The sequence below is a fragment of the Suricata suricatta genome, chromosome 5 (assembly GCF_006229205.1).
Source record: "Suricata suricatta isolate VVHF042 chromosome 5, meerkat_22Aug2017_6uvM2_HiC, whole genome shotgun sequence".
Classification (NCBI taxonomy): domain Eukaryota; kingdom Metazoa; phylum Chordata; class Mammalia; order Carnivora; family Herpestidae; genus Suricata; species Suricata suricatta.
In genome coordinates this window covers 67,880,437-67,900,054 of record NC_043704.1, presented here as the reverse complement: position 1 = coordinate 67,900,054, position 19,618 = coordinate 67,880,437, and the positions used below count along the sequence as shown (strand labels likewise).

The window sequence follows — 19,618 nt, the reverse complement described above, 5'->3', positions numbered from 1 at the left end:
ATGGCAAGATCCAAAGAAATTTAAAAACACTTGGTCCTAGTACCAAGATACAGCCACTAGTTATACTCCGATAAATGTTTATGCAGGCCTTTTAGAATTAAAAAAAAAAAGTAATAATTTTCACAGCCTGCCTTTTTTTACTTCACATGTCTTGAGCAGTTTCTCTTGATGTTAAGTGTGACTTTTAAGTTTTATTTACTTATTTTGAGAGAGAGAGTGGGCATGGGGCCTCACAGAGAGAGAGAATCCCAAGCAGGCCCTGAGCTGTCAGTACAGAGCCCCACTTGGGGCTTGAACCCACAAACCATGAGATCATGACCGGAGTCAGAACTAAGAGTGGGATGCTTAGCCAGCTGAGCCACCCAGGTACTCCTAATTATGACTATTAAATGGCTACCTAGGGGGGCCTGGGTGGCTCAGCCAGTTAAGTGTCCAACTTCAGATCAGGTCATGATTTCGAGGTTCATGAGTCAAGCCCTGTGTCAGGCTCTGTGCTGACACGTTGGAGCCTGGAGCCTGCTTCGGACTCTGGGTTGTGTCTCCCTCTCTCTCTGCCCCTCCCCCACTCTGTCTCTGCTTCTCTCTCAAAAATAAACTTTAAATGGCTACTTAATATATACTGTTTTGAAGAGACACATGCACCCCAATGTTTACAGCAGCACTATCAACAGTACCCAAAGCATGGAAAGAGCCCAAATGTCCATCGATGGATGAATGGATAAAGAAGATGTGGTATATATACACATACAATGGAGTATTACTTGACAATCGAAAAGAATGAAATCTTGCCATTTGCAACTATTTGGATGGAACTAGAGGGTATTATGCTAAGCAAAATTTGAGAAAGACAAATATCATATGACTTCACCCATATGAGGGCTTTAAGATACAAAACTGATGAACATAGTGGAAGGGAAGCAAAAATAATAAAACAGGGAGAGGAAAACATGAGACTCTCAAATACAGAGAACAAACTGAGGGTTGCTGGAGGGGTTGTGGGAGGGGGAATGGGCTAAATTGGTAAGGGGCATTAAGGAATTTGTTCCTGAAATCATTGTTGCACTATATGCTAACTAACTTGGATGTAAATTAAAAAATAAATAAATTTTTAAAAATGAAAAATATGGCTACCTAATATTTCGTCATATGGTAGTCTCAGTCTTAAGACTGTAGTGAGCATCTTTAAAAATAAATCTTGTTCAAGTTTCTGATGATTTCTCTAGGATAGATTCCTGGAAGATGAGTGACTGGGTCGAAGGGTGTGAATGTTACCACCAGTAGCAGCGCTATGCGTGAAATTTCTTACACCAGAAACCCCTGAGTCACCTGATTGCCTCTCTAAGTGGCATCTGGTGACTCTGTGACTTAACCCTAAATATGCAGCATCCACCTGCTTCTCACGTTCCCTGTAGCCATTCTCTAGTCAGGCTTACCCTGCTCTGTCTCACTTCCATAGCTGCATTAGGCTCACCCACAGTCCCTCTGAACCCCCTACCCTTCCCACCCAGTCCTTTCTTCATACTGAAGCCAGAGCCGGTTTTTAAGAAAATAAATCTCATCCTATTTCTCTGCTTAAAACTCTTTAAATGGTTTCCCATATCCCTTAGGCTACAGGCTAAAATTTTTGTTGTGGTGTAGAAATCTGTTTGCTTCATCAGCTTAATCCCTCTCCCTGAGCTCAAGCCAACATTTTTTTTTTTTTTTTTTTTTTAGTTTTTGTATTTCCAGAGATTTGCTTCACCTTTCTTCAGGGCCTCTGCATATGGAGTCTAGCTATTGTTTCCTCCCTTCCCATTTTCCCTTATTGCAGCTTTACTGGGTTAACTCCTCTTCTTCCTTCAGATCTTAGCTCAATTTTCAGTTTCTCATGGAAGTCTTTCCTGACCACATTGCTTCTGCCTTCCAAATGAGGTGCAGCTACTCAGTGATCTCAGAGCACCTCGTGTTTCCCAGTAGTACTTAGATCAGTTAGAATCATGTGCTTAGTTGTGTGATTAACTGTTTAAAGTTTTTCTTCCCCTGAAGAAGGCCACCGTTGTAAATACCAGGGTGAGGGATCACCATTGGCCGGGCACCAAATGGACACTCAGATTTGTGGAGTAAAAGAATGCAAGGCCTTTGGTACTTACGGCAAAGTTCTCTGCAGAAAGGTGGTTCTCATTTACTGTCCTTTCAGAGCATGCGAGAGTATCTGTTTTGCCAGTCTTTGCCCAAACTGAGATTTCTCTTTTAAAAAAATTTGATATTTTTATGTAGTCAAATCAATTAATATCTCATTAACATTTTATTCTTGTTTTATTTACTTAGGAATTCCTTCTATATCTTGAAAATAGATATATTCTAATATTTTCTTTTTTCCTAATATCCTGATATTTTGATTTTCTTTTTACATTTTACTCTTTACCCTTTCGATATTTATTTTGACATACGATGTTTACTGACTTTTTTAGTTAAGTGAGAAATAACAGGAACTTTTGAGTACCATTTACTGAATAATCCTTTTTCCCCCTACTTACTTTGAAATCATCTTTATTATATTACTGTATTCTTATAAATTCCAGCATTTGCTTTTGGACCATATATTGAGCTATAAGTTTTTAAGACAGTAAAACATTTTTTAAATGCTATTTTAGCAACTGACATATATTGTAATTTTTGAAAGAACACCTCATTCTCCCTAACTACTCCCATTTCTCAGTATTTTCTTACATGTTATTGAATTTTATTCCTATAAATGATTTTTAGAGTTAATAATGGACTCACATTAAAAAGATCCTGTTGGGATTTTAAATGAAAATTCACTAAGTGCTATAAGTTAATTCAGAAAAAATCTACCTTGTGAGAATACCATATCTTCCTACACAAAAACATGTTACTTTCACCTATCAAGTTTATTTCATCTCTCAGTACAAAGATTTGGGGTTTTCATATACATCTATAAATTTCTTAAAATATTATAAATATAAACTTTTTATAGCTGTCATGAAGGAAATTTTTACCTATTGTATATCTCTAACTAGTTGTGACTGATAGATTTAAAATAGCCATTTATTTTTGTATGTTTATTTTTTACACAGCCAAAACTACATTAGTGTATGTAGTTTTTTAGTTTTTTCTTGTGGATTTTCTAGGAAGACAGGCATCTGTACTTACAAGCAATGATAACTTTATTTCCTTCCTATTGAATATATATATATATATATTTCCCTTTTAGTTGCAGGTATGGCATTTATTTATTTATTAAGGGAAACTTTTCTTTTTTAATTTAAATTTTAGTTAACACACAGTGCAATGTTGGTTTCAGGAGTAAACTTCAGTGATTCATCACTTTCATATGACACCCAGTGGTCATCACAAGTGCCCTCCTTAGTACCCCTCACCCATCTAGCCCGTCTCCCACCCACCTCCCTCCATCAACCCATGGTTTGATCTCTGTCATTAAGAGCCTCTTGTGGTTTGTCGAATATATTTATTTTTGTTTTACGTCTTGGTTTGAGTTTTTCTAGAATGCTGGAAGGAATAGTATTATTATACTTGGAAGTATATGTATATCTTAGTTTATTTTAGGGAGCAGATAATGATGTCTCATAGGTCTTTGAAACCATTCTGGTTCCAATTCATTTGCCAACATACATGCTCAGTGGCAATACTGTACCTTACCTGGCAATAATTTGGCAAAACAGCTGTAGAAAGAACCCTAAACAGGTTAGGATGCAATGATGATCGAAAGTCCTACTTGGTACCTGCATTCCATGCAGTGTTTTTTGTTTGTAAAATGATGAAGTCTAACAAAATGGAGAAATACTTGTTTCCCTACTCTGCAAAAAATATTTTAGGACTCCGTTTTATGAGAGTTAAAAGCAAACTCAACTTAGACACTACTTCCAAATCCTAAGCTCAGTAGAGCTGCTTCTTACCTAACGCTTTGACAGTTAAATGGGATGAAAATTGCAGCTGCCTAGGCCACTTTAACATGCAGTGAAAGAACACTAATAATAAAGTTGGAAAGGAATAATTGAATTGCAAAAAAATAAGCTAAGAAAAACAGCTGTACTGCCCATAAAGAAATTGTCATAACAGAATGAAAACAGTACCTTTGGTGCTGCTGCTTCCTGGAAGGAAAAAATCACAAGAATTCTATTCTGAAATCATTATGTAAATGAAAAATTCTCTCATGTCCATTCATTCCATTCATAGTAATTTTCTCCTGATAGTAACAGTTCTCACATGTAATTTTTTTCACATTTAGGTTTTCATTGTTTAAAGTACAGAACTCGCTGTGACAGAACAAAGTCCCCTGATAAGGCTGCAGTGCAGACATGCCTGTGAAAACTGGTCTTAACTCTGAAGTTTTACTCTGTACCCCTGGGGGCAGATGTCTCAAGTAATGGCTGTAGTATTGAGTTCCATCAGATTAAATTTTATGAAGTGAAAATTCATAAGAGTGTAATGTCTTTAGGCTTCCATTTGAGCTTACTGAAATGATTATAAAATGACTCCTATTTCCCAGCACCATGCAGCTTTCTTGCCATATGCGTTTTTGTTTGTTAAAAAAAAAACTCTGTATATTCGTATGTTGTTGGGGGAAATTCTTTTTTTTAAGTTGGACAATTTTTTAATGTTTTATTTATTTATTTTTAATTTTTTAAATTTACATCCAAGTTAGTTAGCATATAGTGCAATAATGATTTCATGAGTAGAATACAGTGATTCATCCCCTACATATAACGCCAAGTGCTCATCCCAACAAGTGTCCTTCTTAATGCCCCTTACTCAGTTAGCCCATCTCCCCTCCCACAACCCCTTCAGCAACCCTGTTTGTTCTCTGTGTTTAAGAGTCTCTAATATTTTGTTCCCCTTCCTGTTTTTGTGTTATTTTTGCTTCCCTTCGATTATGTTCATCTGTTTTGTATCTTAAAGTCCTCATATGACTGAAGTCATATGATATTTGTCTTTCTCTGACTGACTAATTTCACTTAGCGTAATACCCTATAGTTCCATCCACATAGTTGCAAATGGCAAGATTTCATTCTTTCTGATTGTCAAGTAATACTCCATTGTATATATACCATATCTTCTTTATCTATTCATAGGTCGATGGACATTTGGGCTCTTCCATACTTTGGCTATCGTCAATAGTGCTGCTATAAACATTAGGGTACATGTGCCTCTTTGAAACAGCACACCTGTATCCCTTGGATAAATACCTAGTAGTGCAGTTGCTGGGCTTTAGGGTATTTTCAACTTTTTGAGGAACCTCCATACTGTCTTCCAGAGTGGCTGCACCAGTTTGCATTTCCACCAGTAGTACAAAAGAGATCCTCTTTCTCTGCATCCTCGCCAACATCTGTTGTTGCCTGAGTTGTTAATTTTAGCCATTCTGACTGGTGTGAGTTGGTATCTCATTGTGATTTTAATTTGTATTTCCCTGATAATGAATGATGTTGAGCATTTTTTCATGTGTCTGTTGACCATCTGGATGTCTTCTTTGGAGAAGTGTATATTCATGTCTTTTGCCCATTTCTTCACTGGATTACTCATTTTTTTGGATGTTGAGTTTGACAAGTTCTTTGTAGACTTTGGATACTAACCCTTTATCTGATATGTCATTTGCAAATATCTTCTATTTTTTTAATGTTTATTTTCTGAGGGAGAGACAACTGGGGAGGGACACAGAAAGAGGGAGGGAGAGGGTTTGATGATGTGGAGCTTGAACCCACGAACTGTGAGATCATGACCTGAGCCAAAGTCAGACGCTTAACCGACTGAGCCAGGCTCCCCTGGGGTAAATTCTTAATAATGATGTTGATAATATTAAGAGTGTGTATACACACATACACACACATACACACACACACACACTGATGAGTAACTGGGTGGCAGGCACTGTTCAAAACTTGTTAAATTTTAAAGGTTCTTAAATATGCAGATTTTAATCTTTTAGATAAATGTACTTTTGTAAAGTTTTCCTACTTCTTCAAGTCAAGTGACAAATTGATAAAGTAGAATTATGATGACTCCTTGACACGCACCCTCCTTCTATTCTCTGTCATTCTGAGGTTATAGGAAGAGGAAAGGTGGCGGAGAGAAAGATGGTCAAGATAATCCTGAGTGGTTCAGGCAGAAATGGAGGAAAAAGTTAAAGGTGTTAAAAGAAGAGTTTGAATGCCCTTCTCCCCCTTTTCTAATTTGGCTAATTTTTGAAGGGCCCCAACTAAATATAAGAATCAGAATTAGTGCCTAACTGTTACTGAGAATCTACTATGTTTCAGACATTGTGCTAACTGATTTACACACAGTAGATCTATATCTCTTGAAAGGATTTCATCCTGATCATGATCAGGTTTCTTGGATATTAATTTCCCAATGTGCATTTAAAATATACTGCTTATTAGGGCACCTGGGTGGCTCAGTTCGTTAAGCATCTGACTCTTGATTTTGGCTGAGGTCATGATCTCCTAGTTTGTAGGTTCAAGCCCCGCATGGGGCTCTATACCGACAGCATGGAGCCTGCTGAGATTCCCTCTGTCCCTCTTTCTCTGCCACCCACTTGCTCATGCTCACTTGCACTCTCTCTCTCTCAAAATAAATAATAAATAAAACTTAAAAAAAATATTCTGCTTGTTACAAAAAAATTCATGAATTTTTTTCATGAAAAATGTTATGTTAATTTGAACAATTTAGAAGAAGAGTTCTTATGTAAATGAGTCACATGCGTAAATGGACAGACAATAGATTTCTCTCTAAGCTTTTCTCAACCGTCTTTTCTGGATCTTTGCCTTTTCCTGTGTCTATGGCATAAAATTTGCATTTAATTATGTCATGCCCCAAATTTCCTCTTATTCTGGTTAGAGCTTTATCTTTGTCTAAATATATTATAAACTCAAGAGTATTACCTATCCCTTTTATGTTCCCACAAGCTTGAGCACAGTGCTAATTACAAATTAGGAACTTAATAAGTGATTCTGAAATATATGAGTTAATGAATAAATGAAAAGACATTGAGTTTGCTATTGGCCACTTAATAATTCTGAGGAGCTATGTGTGATATATGTGCAGTATAAAGTCAGAAATTTTTCAAAAGACTGTTCTTTGTTATTTTCTTTTTTTCCTTTTTAAACTGAAGAACTGGTTCTCAAACCTTTTGGCCTCAGGATCCCTTTGCCAACTTCCTTTGCTGAGTTCTCTAATGCAGAGAAGATTGGCATGGTTCCTGCGCAAGGATGACATGCAACTTCATGAAGCATTCCATATCTTTTGTAATATTTTGAAAAATAATAAATGCTGTAACTTTAAAAAAAAATGGACTTCCCCAACAAGCCTTTGTCAATGTGTATTATATCTAGTGATACTTACCATATTATAAATTAAAACTGAGACATTTTAAAAATACAAGAACATAAACATATATTCCCTAGCTGTCTCTCTAGTGACATCAACTAAGGTGAACTAACCTTCTAGAAAACTACCATACAGTTGTGAGAGAACAAGAATGAAAAATGTCAGAGTATTTTTGTGAAAATAGCTTAGACCTCACAGGCCCCTGAAAAGGTCTTGGAAAATTTATAATCTAAAGTATATCACTGGATTACCAAACCGGCTATACTAAGTGTAGTCTTTAATCTTAAGGTTAAAATCTTATTTTTCTCCTTTATGTTAAACCATGATCTTGTGAATGTTGTAAATGGTTCTAATTATATCGCAAGCACAAAATTAATTTTTAACTAATGCTAAATGCTAGTTAACATTTTTTTAATTGAAACTGTTTTCATTTTAAAGAATAACAATATTTAGAAACAGTGTTCAGAATACATTTAAAGTGGGGCTCTCTTACATTGCAGTTCCTCAGTTTGAAACTACATGTGGTTATGTAGAAGCTACGCTTGAAGAGTTTCTGACCTGGAACCATGACCAGTCTCCTCTTTCTGGACCTTTTAGAGATTATGATCATTCCGAATTCTGGGCTTATGCGGACTATAAATATTTTGTCAGCCTATTTGATGACAAGACAGATATTTTCGAGGTAAGTCAATATATTCCTTTCAATCACAGCAATAATTTATTCTTGTGAAAAGATCACAAATTAGAATCTCTCTGGTACCTTTTTCCTTCACTTTCTCTCTCAAAAGTAATCACGGTGAGTCTTCAGCGTTTTATCCACTCAGGCTGAGAGTTGCTCAGAAGTGTAATATTTGGCTCCCACAGACGAGCAGCCTTGTCACAATTTTCCTACTCACCGGCCTTCTCACGCACCCTCTCATTGGCCTTTGAACAATGCCGAGCTGGTTTGGCGTACACAGAAGCATAGGATGTGTATAGAACTTCATTTCCTCCTGACCTACATAGACATTTTTATTCTGTTATTGAGGCGGATAGAAGTTCGGCACTGATTGTTACACGAAGAAGCGTTGTCAAAATCCTGGAAGCATTCCAGGCTGCCGATGTGGCCTTCCGGCCTGCCCTCAGAATGGGGCAGCCCCCGCGCCCCCTCCACTGCGGTCAGCACAGGTTTATGGCCTAAGGCAGAGTGCTGTGCTCCTGCTATTTGAGTGCAGAAGTCCTGCAGAAGCATGGCGGTGCTTGCAGAAGTAAGAATGTTGAAATTCTTTGTCAGGTGTTGACATAGCTGACAGCAGAGTTTGCAGACTACCACATCCCTTTAAATGATTTCTACCTCCAGCTGCTAGCTTACTTTGTGGGGTGATTTCGCAAATTCTGTGTTCTGGTTTGTGTATGTGTCTTAGGCATGAGGCAGGATTGGGAGTGGTTCCAGGAAGCTGTTTGGATGACTCTGCCTTGCCCACAGTCAGGTCAGGGCTCCAAAGTCCTTTATCCTGCCCCTAATTCTATGTCCAGAGAGGTATTTCACCATCACTGCAGGCCATCATGTCCCCCTTCCCCCAATGGCTCCCTGGACTCCTCTCTTCCTGACCATCACCTTTAGGACTTTCCTCTCAAATAGGCTGATAGTCCTTAGACACTTCTGTTTTTCTTTTCTTTCTTTTGTTTTTTAATTTAAATTCAAGTATAGTTGATATACAGTGTAATATTTGTTTCAGGTGTACAATGTAGTGATTCAGCACTGCCATACATCACCCGGTGCTCATCATGACAAGCACCCTCCTTGTCCCCATCACCTATTAGTTTTTCCTTCAGCCTATATGTTTCTTTCACTTGGAGTCAAGGTATAGATGCTGAGGTTTAGATATTTAAAGCTACTCTGTAGCTTTAAAATTTTTTTAATGCTTACTTAAATTTGGAAAATGTATCACTTGTCTCATAATTGTTAGTTGAGGATGTATTTTTATTCTTATTACTATGAAAGAAATGCATCAACTTTGAAAACATTCTGTAGATGCTTTCTGAATCCAAAGTCTGTACCAAGGCTACTATTTACTCATTTTTAAATGATAATTTTGAGGTAATTTTTTTCTTGTAATATTATCTGTGATCACTTTATGGATCTTTAACCCTGGAACTCTGACATATCGTAGTTAACTTTTAGAGTCTTTTATTATGTTTCTTGTACTGTCACCCACCCTGTAGATTAGACTACTACTTTTTGCTCCATATTTCAGGTAAAACATTGTATAATGGCAGTATTTATTAAGTACTTCTTGTACTTGGTGCTTTTCTAAGTGCTTTACATTTGTAATCATCACAGTAACCTTATGATATAATAATTTTCCCTGTTTTAAGAAAAAAGAGGCACAAAAATTCAACCTTTTCTGAAATTCTACGGCTAAGAAAAGAGTAACCCAAGCAGTTAGTCCTCCAAGCTCTAAGTGCTGCTGTGTATGCATACACAGGGTCTGAATACATTTAGTTCTTTAGGGACCCCGTAGATGAGTCTGAGTCTGTCTTGCGTGAATCTCTGATCTGACCCCATCAATTGTTCTGCCTCAGTCCAGGCATGACAGCACTGGGCAAACATGTGTCTTGTCCATTAAGTGTGGATATAAAAGGCCTTTTGGTAGTGTGCCGGAATTCTAATTGAGCCCTTAGAATATAAAACCTGATGTTTTTGGTTGAGTGAGTTTTCTGTCAGTTCACATTATGGTGATTAATTCTCTGGATTAAAATAGGCAAATCTGCTATGAACAACCAAGTGGTTTATGATTATTTCATTTTTTATCTCAGAGATTTCTGAGCTCCAAGTCTTCTTACAGCCCAGGTACCTAAGTTGTTTCCCTTTTACCACTCCTATTCATTCAGTCACCAAGCCTTATAACTTACTGTTTCAAGCTTTCTTCCATCTGTCATAAAATGGTGGGTAGCTAAACATTAAAATGGGTAAATTTAGGGGCTCCTGGGTGGCTCAGTCAGTTAAGCACCCAACTCTGGCTCAGGTCATGATCTCACAGCTTGTGGGTTCGATCCCCGCATTGGGCTCTGTGCTGATAGTTCAGAGCCTGGAGCCTGCTTCAGATTCTGCCTCTCTCTCTCTCTCTGCTCCTCCTCTACTTGGCTCTGTCTCTTTCTCTCTCAAAAAGAAATAAACATTAAAAAAAATGTTAATGGGTAAATTTAAAAAAATCTTTATAATTCATTTAAAATAAAATCATTATATATGAACATAATAACATGTGGGTGGCTTAGTCAGTTAGGAGATCTGACTCTTAATCTCTGCTCCCGTCATGTTCTCATGGTTCATGGGATTGAGCCCCACGTTGGGCTCTGTGCTGACAGCAGGGAGCCTACTTGGTATTCTCTCTCTCCCTCTCTCTTTCTGTTGCTTCCTTCTCTCTCTCTCAAAATAAATAAACTTTAAAAAAAGGAAAATAACTATATTCAATAATTTTTAAATGTTACAAGAAAAGTGGCATTGGGGCGCCTGGATGGCTTAGTTGGTGGAGCATCCAATTCTTGATTTTGGCTCGGGTCATGATCTCATGGTTCATGGAATTGTGCACCCCTGTGTCAGGCTGGGTGCTGACAGCATGAAGCCTGCTTGGGATTCTCTTTCTCTCTCTCCATCTCTCTCTGCCTCTCCCTTGCATATGTGTGCACACTCTCTCTCAAAATAAATACATAAACTGAAAATAAAGCTCTCAAGCTTATTTGTTTCATGATACCAGTTTCCAGAAATCATTTTCATTCTGCTCAAATATTTTCTAATTTCCCTTGTGATGTATTGTTTGACTTATGGATTATTTAGAAGTATAATGTTTAGTTTCCAAATATTTGAGGATTATCTCTCCGTTGTTGATTTCTATTTAAATCCATTTAAATTTAAATCCGTTGTGGTCAGAGAACATATTTTGTATGAGTTTAGTCCTTTGAAATTTATTGTTTACTGCCCATAATATAGTCATTCTTTTTTTTTTTTTATTTTTATTTTATTTTTTTTAATTTTTTTTATTTTTATTTTTTTTTTTTACTTTATAAAGTTTCATATTTTTTTAACATATGCAATTATTTTCCATCCTTTACAATACAGTATAGTCATTCTTGACTAATGTTCCAAGTGCACTTGTAAATAATGTATATTCTGCTACTATTATGTTTTATAAATATCACATATCACATTGATTGTTTTAAGTTTCCTATATGCTCACTGATTTTTTATATACTTGTTCTGCCCATTATATAGAGAGAGGCATGGAAATTCCCAACTATAACTGTATATATGTTTCTATTTCAGTTCAGTTTGGTCAGTTTCTTCATGTATTCTGAAACTGTTATTAGGTTCATATAAATTTAGGATTACTATGTCCTCATTAACGGATTAATCTTTTATTATGATGAAATGATCCTCTTTCTCCTGAAGTCTACTTTGTTTATTTTGCCTTTGGATATTGTTTGCATGAAAAAGGAATACTTAGTATATGATTCCATTTATATAAAATTGTAGAACTTGCAAACAGATTTATAGTGACCAAAAAGGATCAAGAACAAGGAAGTAGAGGTAGATGGGTTATTAAGGGTCACTGGGAAACTTGTTAAAATATTTGTCATCTTGATTGTAGCCAAGGTTTCTCAATATGTACATAAGTGTAAAAATTCCTCAAATTGTACACTTGGAATATATGCTGTTTATTGTGCATCAGTTATACCTCAATAAAGTTGTTTTAAAAACAAAAAATACAGAGCTGGTAGTACAGTTTGGTTCCACTGTCTTGACACCAGCAGTTTTATTCACGATTGTTTTTTGTGACATCAATGCAAATGTCAACACACTGAAATAAGCAAATAACGTCTTAATAGTATTATGAGCATAATTTCAACCTCACAAATCCTTTGAAATAGTCTCAGTGACTTCCAAGCGGTATGTGGACACCTTGAGAACTTCTGATTTATAATATCACTTCTGATATTACTCTTTTATTCCTCCACTTCTGACTTCTCCTATAATCCATTCTAAAACAGTTTCTCCTGAAAATACATTCCAAGTCACTCCAGATTAAATACAGAAATATATTAATCATGTTCACAAACATTTGATGACTTAAAATTATATAAGGATAGCATTTAAGACTCCCCAGTATGACTGACATGATCTCTCTCCTAGGCATATGTCCCTGTTGTCTCCTCACTGAGTGCTGGACTACCGTGTTCTCTGTCATGTTCTAACCTCTGCTTATTCTCTTCTGAGTTTCTGCCTATTACATTTCTACTTTTTAGGGCCCAGCTCACATTCAGTCTTGGCTGTCAAGCCTTCTCAACAACTGTACCCACAGCCATTCATCCCTTGCTGTCTTCATTCCTGTATGTTTTATTTGGATTGTTATTTAAATGGCATAGAGTGTTTGTGTCTTGCTCCTCTAACAGTATAAGCTCTTTTGGAACAGGGACTATGTTCCATAACTTTTTATTCCCCTGAAGTGCTAATGTAGTGCTGAATATATGATAGGTATTTGAATGATTACAGAAGACTGTTTCTTTTCCTACTCTAACCATTTCTTGTTTTGATTGTTCTTTGGTTTTAGCATATTTCAAGGAATGTTTTAACTTACACCCCTAGTTTCATCTTTGTCAAATTTTCTGTGGCTTCTAATCAGTTGTAACATTTGTCAATCTTGGTAAGGAATTCTAGCTCTCTTCAGCCTTCTAGTTTTATAAGTTTTTACTCTAAAGTTTCTATTACCCCTTTTTTTCACAAATTAAAATTATCCACTGATAAATATATATATACTGATAAATTACTGGTAAATATCCTGATATGATTGGGAAATGTCCTTTGGCCTTAGAGTGGCCAACAATTATGATTTTGACCCTTAAGTGACTTTCATGTATGGCAAATGAAATTAATCCCATTATTTTTTAGTTATACATCATGTCATTGACTAATCTAAGTAAAACTTTATTTGGAATATTGTGTTCTCTACTTCCCAAGAAAGATAGGGAATTTGTGACATTACCACATAAAATTTCTTTATCTCTGACTTACTAAGTAAAAATGGCAGGTGTTACCTTTTATAATTATCAGTAAGTATCATCATAATTGAAGCTAGTAAGAATCAACATATAGTGTGCCTGGGTGGCTCAGTTGAGTGGCCCATTCCTATTTTTTTTTTAACATTTTATTTATTTTTAAGAGACAGAACATGAGTGGGGGAGGGGCAGAGAGAGGGGGACATATGGGATCCAAAGCAAACTCGAGGCTCTGAGCTGTCAGCACAGAGCCTGACATAGGGCTCAAACCTACGAACCTCAAGATCATGACTTGAGCTGAAGTTGGATACTTAACTGACTGAACCACCCAGCCACCCCAAGTGGCCCACTCTTGATTTCAGCTCAGGTTGAGATCCCAGGGTAATGGGATCAAGCCCCACATTGGGCTCTGTGCTGAGTGTGGAGCCTACTTAAAATATTCTTTCTCTCTCTCTCTCTCTCTCCCGCTGCCTCTCTCCTCTGCTTGTGCTCTCTTTCTCTCTCTTTTTCTCTAAAAACAAAAAAATATATAGCAAAATGATTTTTCCCCAAGAAGATTTCCCAGGTAGATTCCATTTTATGTTGTGATTCAGATTGGCTGCTAAGACTCAGGAGCTATGTTAAGTCCCCAGGACAGCAGAATCTCAAAGTGCAGTACAGGGAAAATTAGTTCCAACCTGTCCTGGACTTTGTAACATAGTTATAGTAGGTTGAAATTTTCCAGGTGGTTTAGTAATCATTAAAGGGGTTTGATGGCCAGTGATGCTTTCTGATGAGACAAACTGAAGTGTAAGAATTTCTCCAGGCCTATCTGTGGGTAGAGTTAACTACCTTTTTTCTTTTTGTTACCTGAGGTAATTTTCCTAAGGAAAAAAGAGCCTTCATTTCTTTCCAATTTATAATGTCCTTTTAAGGGGCTGTTTAAATTTTAAATTGATTTATCCTTTGTAAGTTTTATATAGTAATTATAGTTAATTAGGTTGTTTTAGTTTTATTTTTGTTGTTTTGACCAGTATTGGACTTCTTTCTTCTTTTCAGACATAAAACTCATTATGTGTAATCAGCCTTTCTATATTTTTTTATCTAGGCACAGAGAATTAATAGAATGAGACAACTTTTTATGTGACAGATGGACTCAAATCAACCATGGCCGTAAGCCACCTGAACAGCATGGTATAGGAATAAGAACAAATAGTTGAGGGGTGTCTCAGAGCCTGGACCTTACACCAGCTAGCTTGTACTGAGTCTGGGCTTTGAGAACACCCCAACTCAAAACATACCGTCTTTTAGAGCAAAATAATTTAAGAATGGATTACCTTTTGATGATCGGTTTACATAGTAGGCTTATAAACCCATATTCTATATTATAAGCATCTTATGAATTTTCTTCAGTTCTTTGGTTAAAACTAAAATTACAGAAGATTTGGTTACTTGTAGAATGGTGTCTGACTCTGGAATAATTATCTAACTTGTTAATTGAAACAGGTTTAGGGATTACGAAGGTTCAGCATAAAAATAGATCTAGTTACTGGGCCGCCTGGGTGGCTCAGTTGGTTAAGCATCCAACTTCAGCTTAGGCCATGATATCTCAGTTTGTAGGTTTGAGCCTCGTATCAGGCTTTCTGCTGTCAGCATGGAGCCTGCTTCAGATACTCTGTCTCCCTCTTCCTCTGCCCCCCAACTTGCACTCTCTCTCTCAGAAATAAACACTAAAAAAAAAAAAAGATCCAGTTACCTAGATCAGTAACTCCAACAATTTTTGAGCACTTATTGGACTCACTGTAGTAGGCATTAAAGATGTCAACTTGAATAAAATAAAGGACTTGGCTCCCTTGGGACTTAATTTTTTTATCAAAGTTTATTTATTTATTTTGAGAGAGAGAGAAAGCATGAGCAGGGTAGGGGCAGAGAGAGAGGGAATCCCAAGCAGGCTCTGTGCTGTCAGTGTAGAGCCCAACATGGGACTTGAACTCATTAACTGTGAGATCATGACCTAAGCCAAAATTAAGAGTCAGATGCTTAACCTACTGAGGCACCCAGGCACCCCAAATTTCAACTATTTTTGACCTCTTAAGTTATTGTACCATCATATGATAGTGATAGAAACTGCCTGTGGCTTTTGATGGGGGTGGGAGTAATTTATTTATTTTATTTATATTGTTTCAGGTTTGTGTCTCCAACTAGATTGCAAAGTTCTCAGTACAATAACAGAGATGTTTATGTCTCACTTCTTTTGAGTCTCCCTCTTTGATTAGCATATCCCATGTTATCAGTTGTGTTTGTTGATTCTAGATGTGTGGCCCTGATTTCCAACTCTCTCAGCTCTTGTATTCCCTTTATGATCTTGAAATACAATTTGTAAATGATATCATTATCTATACATGTGATTTTCATTTATTTTTTTACATTTATTAATTTTTGAGCAAGACAGTCAAGAGTGAGAGTAGGGGAAGGGCAGATAGAGAGGGAGACACAGAATCTGAAGCAGACTCCAGGCTCTGAGCTGTCAGCCTAGAGTCTGACACGAGACTTGAACTCACAAACCATGAGATCATGACCTGAGTTGAAGTTCAACACCTAACTGACTGAGCCACCCTGCCCTTCCTTTTTTTAAATGTTTATTCATTTTTGAGAGAGATAGAGACAGTTCGCATGTAATTTTTAAAAAAATTTTAAAGGGCCTAACCTATGACATAAAGGAGAATTTTATAGGAAGTAATTTATAACAAAACAACATATATTTGGTATCTTAATGCTCAGTGGCTATACTAGAAGACAGGATGAAGATGTCAAATCAGATATGTAATTAAGTAGACCACCTCTAAAACCAGTATGCCATCATTTTGAATGGATACCACATTCCATTTACTACAGAAACCAAGGCCAACCCAATGCACACTGTGATGCGTGATGTTCCTCTTCTGATACTGCAGACCGTGAGGGAGTTTGCTACGTTTTATATGAGGCTGTCCCAACTGACTGTAGTCAGTTGCTGTGTGTTAGAATTGCTTAGATTTAGGCATTGGCCTGGCATGACCAAGGAATACTAGAACCATACCCACTAGATCTATATTTGCCCAAGAAAAAAACTCCAGAGAAAAATAGAATATTAAGTGTTCCAGCTAGTAAAAAACAAAAGTGCCAAAGCTGAGGATAGATAAATGCAAAAACTAGATTTAAACTCTGCTATGTGCTGTAGACTCTATCAGTTGCTGGAGCTAGTGAGGTAAATAAGTGGTGAAAGATAGAAAATAATTGAAAATGTGAGTGGTTATATATTCATTCTACAGCCCTGGTCCCCTTTTTTCAGGGATTTCATATTCTGGTGGAGAAGACAGACGAGTCTAACCGGTAATGGCGAGTTGTCCTAAGTGTTATGAAGTAAACAAAAATGGGCCCAAATCAAGAGCAACAGGAGAGGGGCTTACTTTACATTGGGTAATTGGGAAGCTTTCTCCAAGGAGGTGATATTTAAGGTGAGAAGCTACGGGGCATCTAAGTGGCTCAGTTGGTTAAGCGTCCGACTTTGGCTCAGGACATGATCTCACAGTTTGTGGGTTTGAGCCCTACATCAGGCTCTGTGCTGACAGCTCAGAGCCTGGAGCCTGCTTCAGATTCTGTGTCTCCTTCTCTCTCTGCCCCTCCCCTGCTCATGTTCTATGAAGGGAGGGTCAGGAGCTTTCTAAGAGTGAATAGCATATGCAAAACTCTTGAAGATGGAAAAAATTTATCTTTTGGGGAAAAAAGAAAGAAGACACTTGTTACTGAAGCCTGGCCAACAAGCTGTAGAACTTTAGAAGGTGTCAGAGAGGTGAGAGGGGCCTGGTCATACAGGCCTGCAAATGAGGGCATTTGGACCTAATTCTAAGTGCAGAGCAAACAAGTGCCGGGTCTTAACATTTTAAAAAGATTGCTCTTGCTGCAGTAAGAAGAATGGGTCAGAGGCAAAGAGTCAGCATTCTTTGAGGAGAGACCAAAAGAATGACTAAGTTGTGTAAGGGTTTGAAGAAGTGACATTTACATTGAGTCCTCTAAGAGAATTGGGTGTGGAAGAGCTACAAGACCAGCAGGGGGAACCCCGGGAGGAGAGGCAGGGAGGTGTGTGGTCCATACTGGGGAAGCTGTGGAGACGGGTAGCAGGGGTCTCAGGCCAGGACCCGCACCCCCTCCACCATTCTGAAATGCCATTTGCAGGCGATACAGTTACCTTCACAGATGATTTTTTGAAATGATTAAAATGCCCCAGCTATTTAAATACAGGGGAATTTAGACAGAAACATGTGATTTAATGTGTAATTATTTCAACGGTGACTGTACTAGAAGTCATAATGAACTAATCAGATGCTTGTGCCTGCCTACAAAGGAAACGTTCAATTTTGAAGAATTAAAACAAAATTCCATCCACTATTTTCCAACATTTTATGTTTAGCATTTTGAGATGAAGCTACATTTAGGTGTATTTGTACATACATATGTAGAGTCACCACGATGTGACAACACAGGCACAGACTGATACTGGTGTATATATTGCTGACCCCAAAACCATGAGTTTCAGTGCTGTTGGTGGCCTAGTTTTCCAAAATGGTGAACAACTCCTAGTAAAACTGCGAAAACACAAACTATAATCCTCTATGGAGGATTTAGTAGTAATTATTTAGTTTGACTAATATAGCGATAATAAATATTGACTTAGTGATTGTGTTTCTGGAAAACTCAGCATATTAAAACCATGCCAAAGATCCTTTGGTGATACGTGAAATGGAGTTGGAGTCCTAGTCTCAGGAAACAAAAATCAGATTTTTCAGCAGTATGAAAATTTACAAGATACAGAACCTTTCCTTGTGTTGAGCTGTATCCCTGACCTCTATCCACTGACTGCAGTAGCTCCCCTCTCTCTTGTTTTGACAGACAAGAATGTCTGCATGTTTTCTAATAGTACTGTCAAAAGAACAGTGATACCCCTTAGTTTCCACATGTAAAAATGAGTATAACTAACTTCAATCTCATAAAGATTAAATGAGATGATACACCTAAAATATTTGTGTTGGGGTCTGGCCTCTAAGGATTCAATAACCAGGTAGCGATAACTTGTTAGCAAGTGAAAATATGGGTCTAGTCATAAATAGGAGAGAAGTTAGGACTGGAGGTCAGTTTTGGGAGTCATGAAGACAGGTTGATTTAAATGTTGTGAAATACCAGGCAGAAATTAAACAAGAGTCAGTTTAGGGCTTTTTCCTAAAATCTATTAATAAATCAAGGCTGAAGAGAGATGGCTAGGCAATGGTTCAGAAGAAAAAGACAGGCACGCCCGAGAGTAGCCATGGTGTAATTCAGTTGCTTAGGCCAACAACAAAAACCCCCAACACAGACACAGCGCTGACAGGACACAGATGGTGCAGTGTTCAGGTTAGGAATGCTGCAGTCCCGCGCAGGGTTTCCTGTAGGCTGTGTCTGGGGTGAGGGCCAGGCTGCGAGCGCGCTGTCAGTAAAGATAGTTGAGACATAGCAACTGGAAGGAAAAGTTAGCGCTCCTGAGTTTAGGTATAAAAAGAAAAGAAGGCATGACAGTTTTTCAGATAATTTAAAGATCGCAATATTTGGCAGAAAAGAAAATAAACTTGTCTATAAAAAGCAAATCTGTGACCTTCCGTAAGTTTTGAGAAAGCAGATATTCTGTAGTGAGCAGTTGTTAAAAAAATTCATTGGAGGCAATTTGAAGATTTGATTGGCTTTATTAAACAAATCAGGCAGCATCACATCTAGCAAGTAGAGGAGAGCTACCAAACGAAAGGTTTTTATAGGACGGAAGGTGGGGCAAGAAGTTATTAGCAAAGGTTAAAAAAAAAAAGGATTGGTTCAGGTGAGATCACCTTTCCTTAGAGGGAAGGGCCTGGAGTTTATCACGCAGATTACCTCCACTGTTGGAGATGGTCCATGTGACAGATTACCTCCCTGGTGCTGACCAGAAAATTCCTGACCAATTAGCTAAAACTACATTTCTGGAGGAGATTGAAACTGCAGTTAGGTTAAATATTAAGCCCTGGTTTGGTGACATGGCCTGAAATAAGTGATTCCATCTGGGCTCTTTTCAGGGATGGTATAGAATAGAATTTTATGGATACAGATGATTTCTAAAGACTTTCCAACTGTTGAAGTGGAGTGGGACTGGACTTCAGGGTGGATCACCCCACCAATCACCTTGATTAGTTTCACTGGAATAGCAGCCTAACCTGGTCACTTGTTT

At 37.5% G+C, this 19,618-nt stretch overlaps 1 protein-coding gene and 1 pseudogene across 6 annotated transcripts in view; both read left to right on the top strand.

Annotated features, from left to right (window-relative positions):
* Positions 1-19,618, top strand: part of HSPBAP1 (HSPB1 associated protein 1) — a 60,365-nt gene that overhangs the window by 20,287 nt on the left and 20,460 nt on the right. For all 6 annotated transcript variants that reach the window (XM_029939441.1, XM_029939445.1, XM_029939444.1 and 3 more), the window contains exon 3: positions 7,842-8,023. In XM_029939441.1, coding sequence (XP_029795301.1) covers positions 7,842-8,023 — 182 coding nt within the window. The remainder of the gene's footprint in view (positions 1-7,841; positions 8,024-19,618) is intronic.
* Positions 7,167-7,258, top strand: LOC115293054 (annotated as a pseudogene).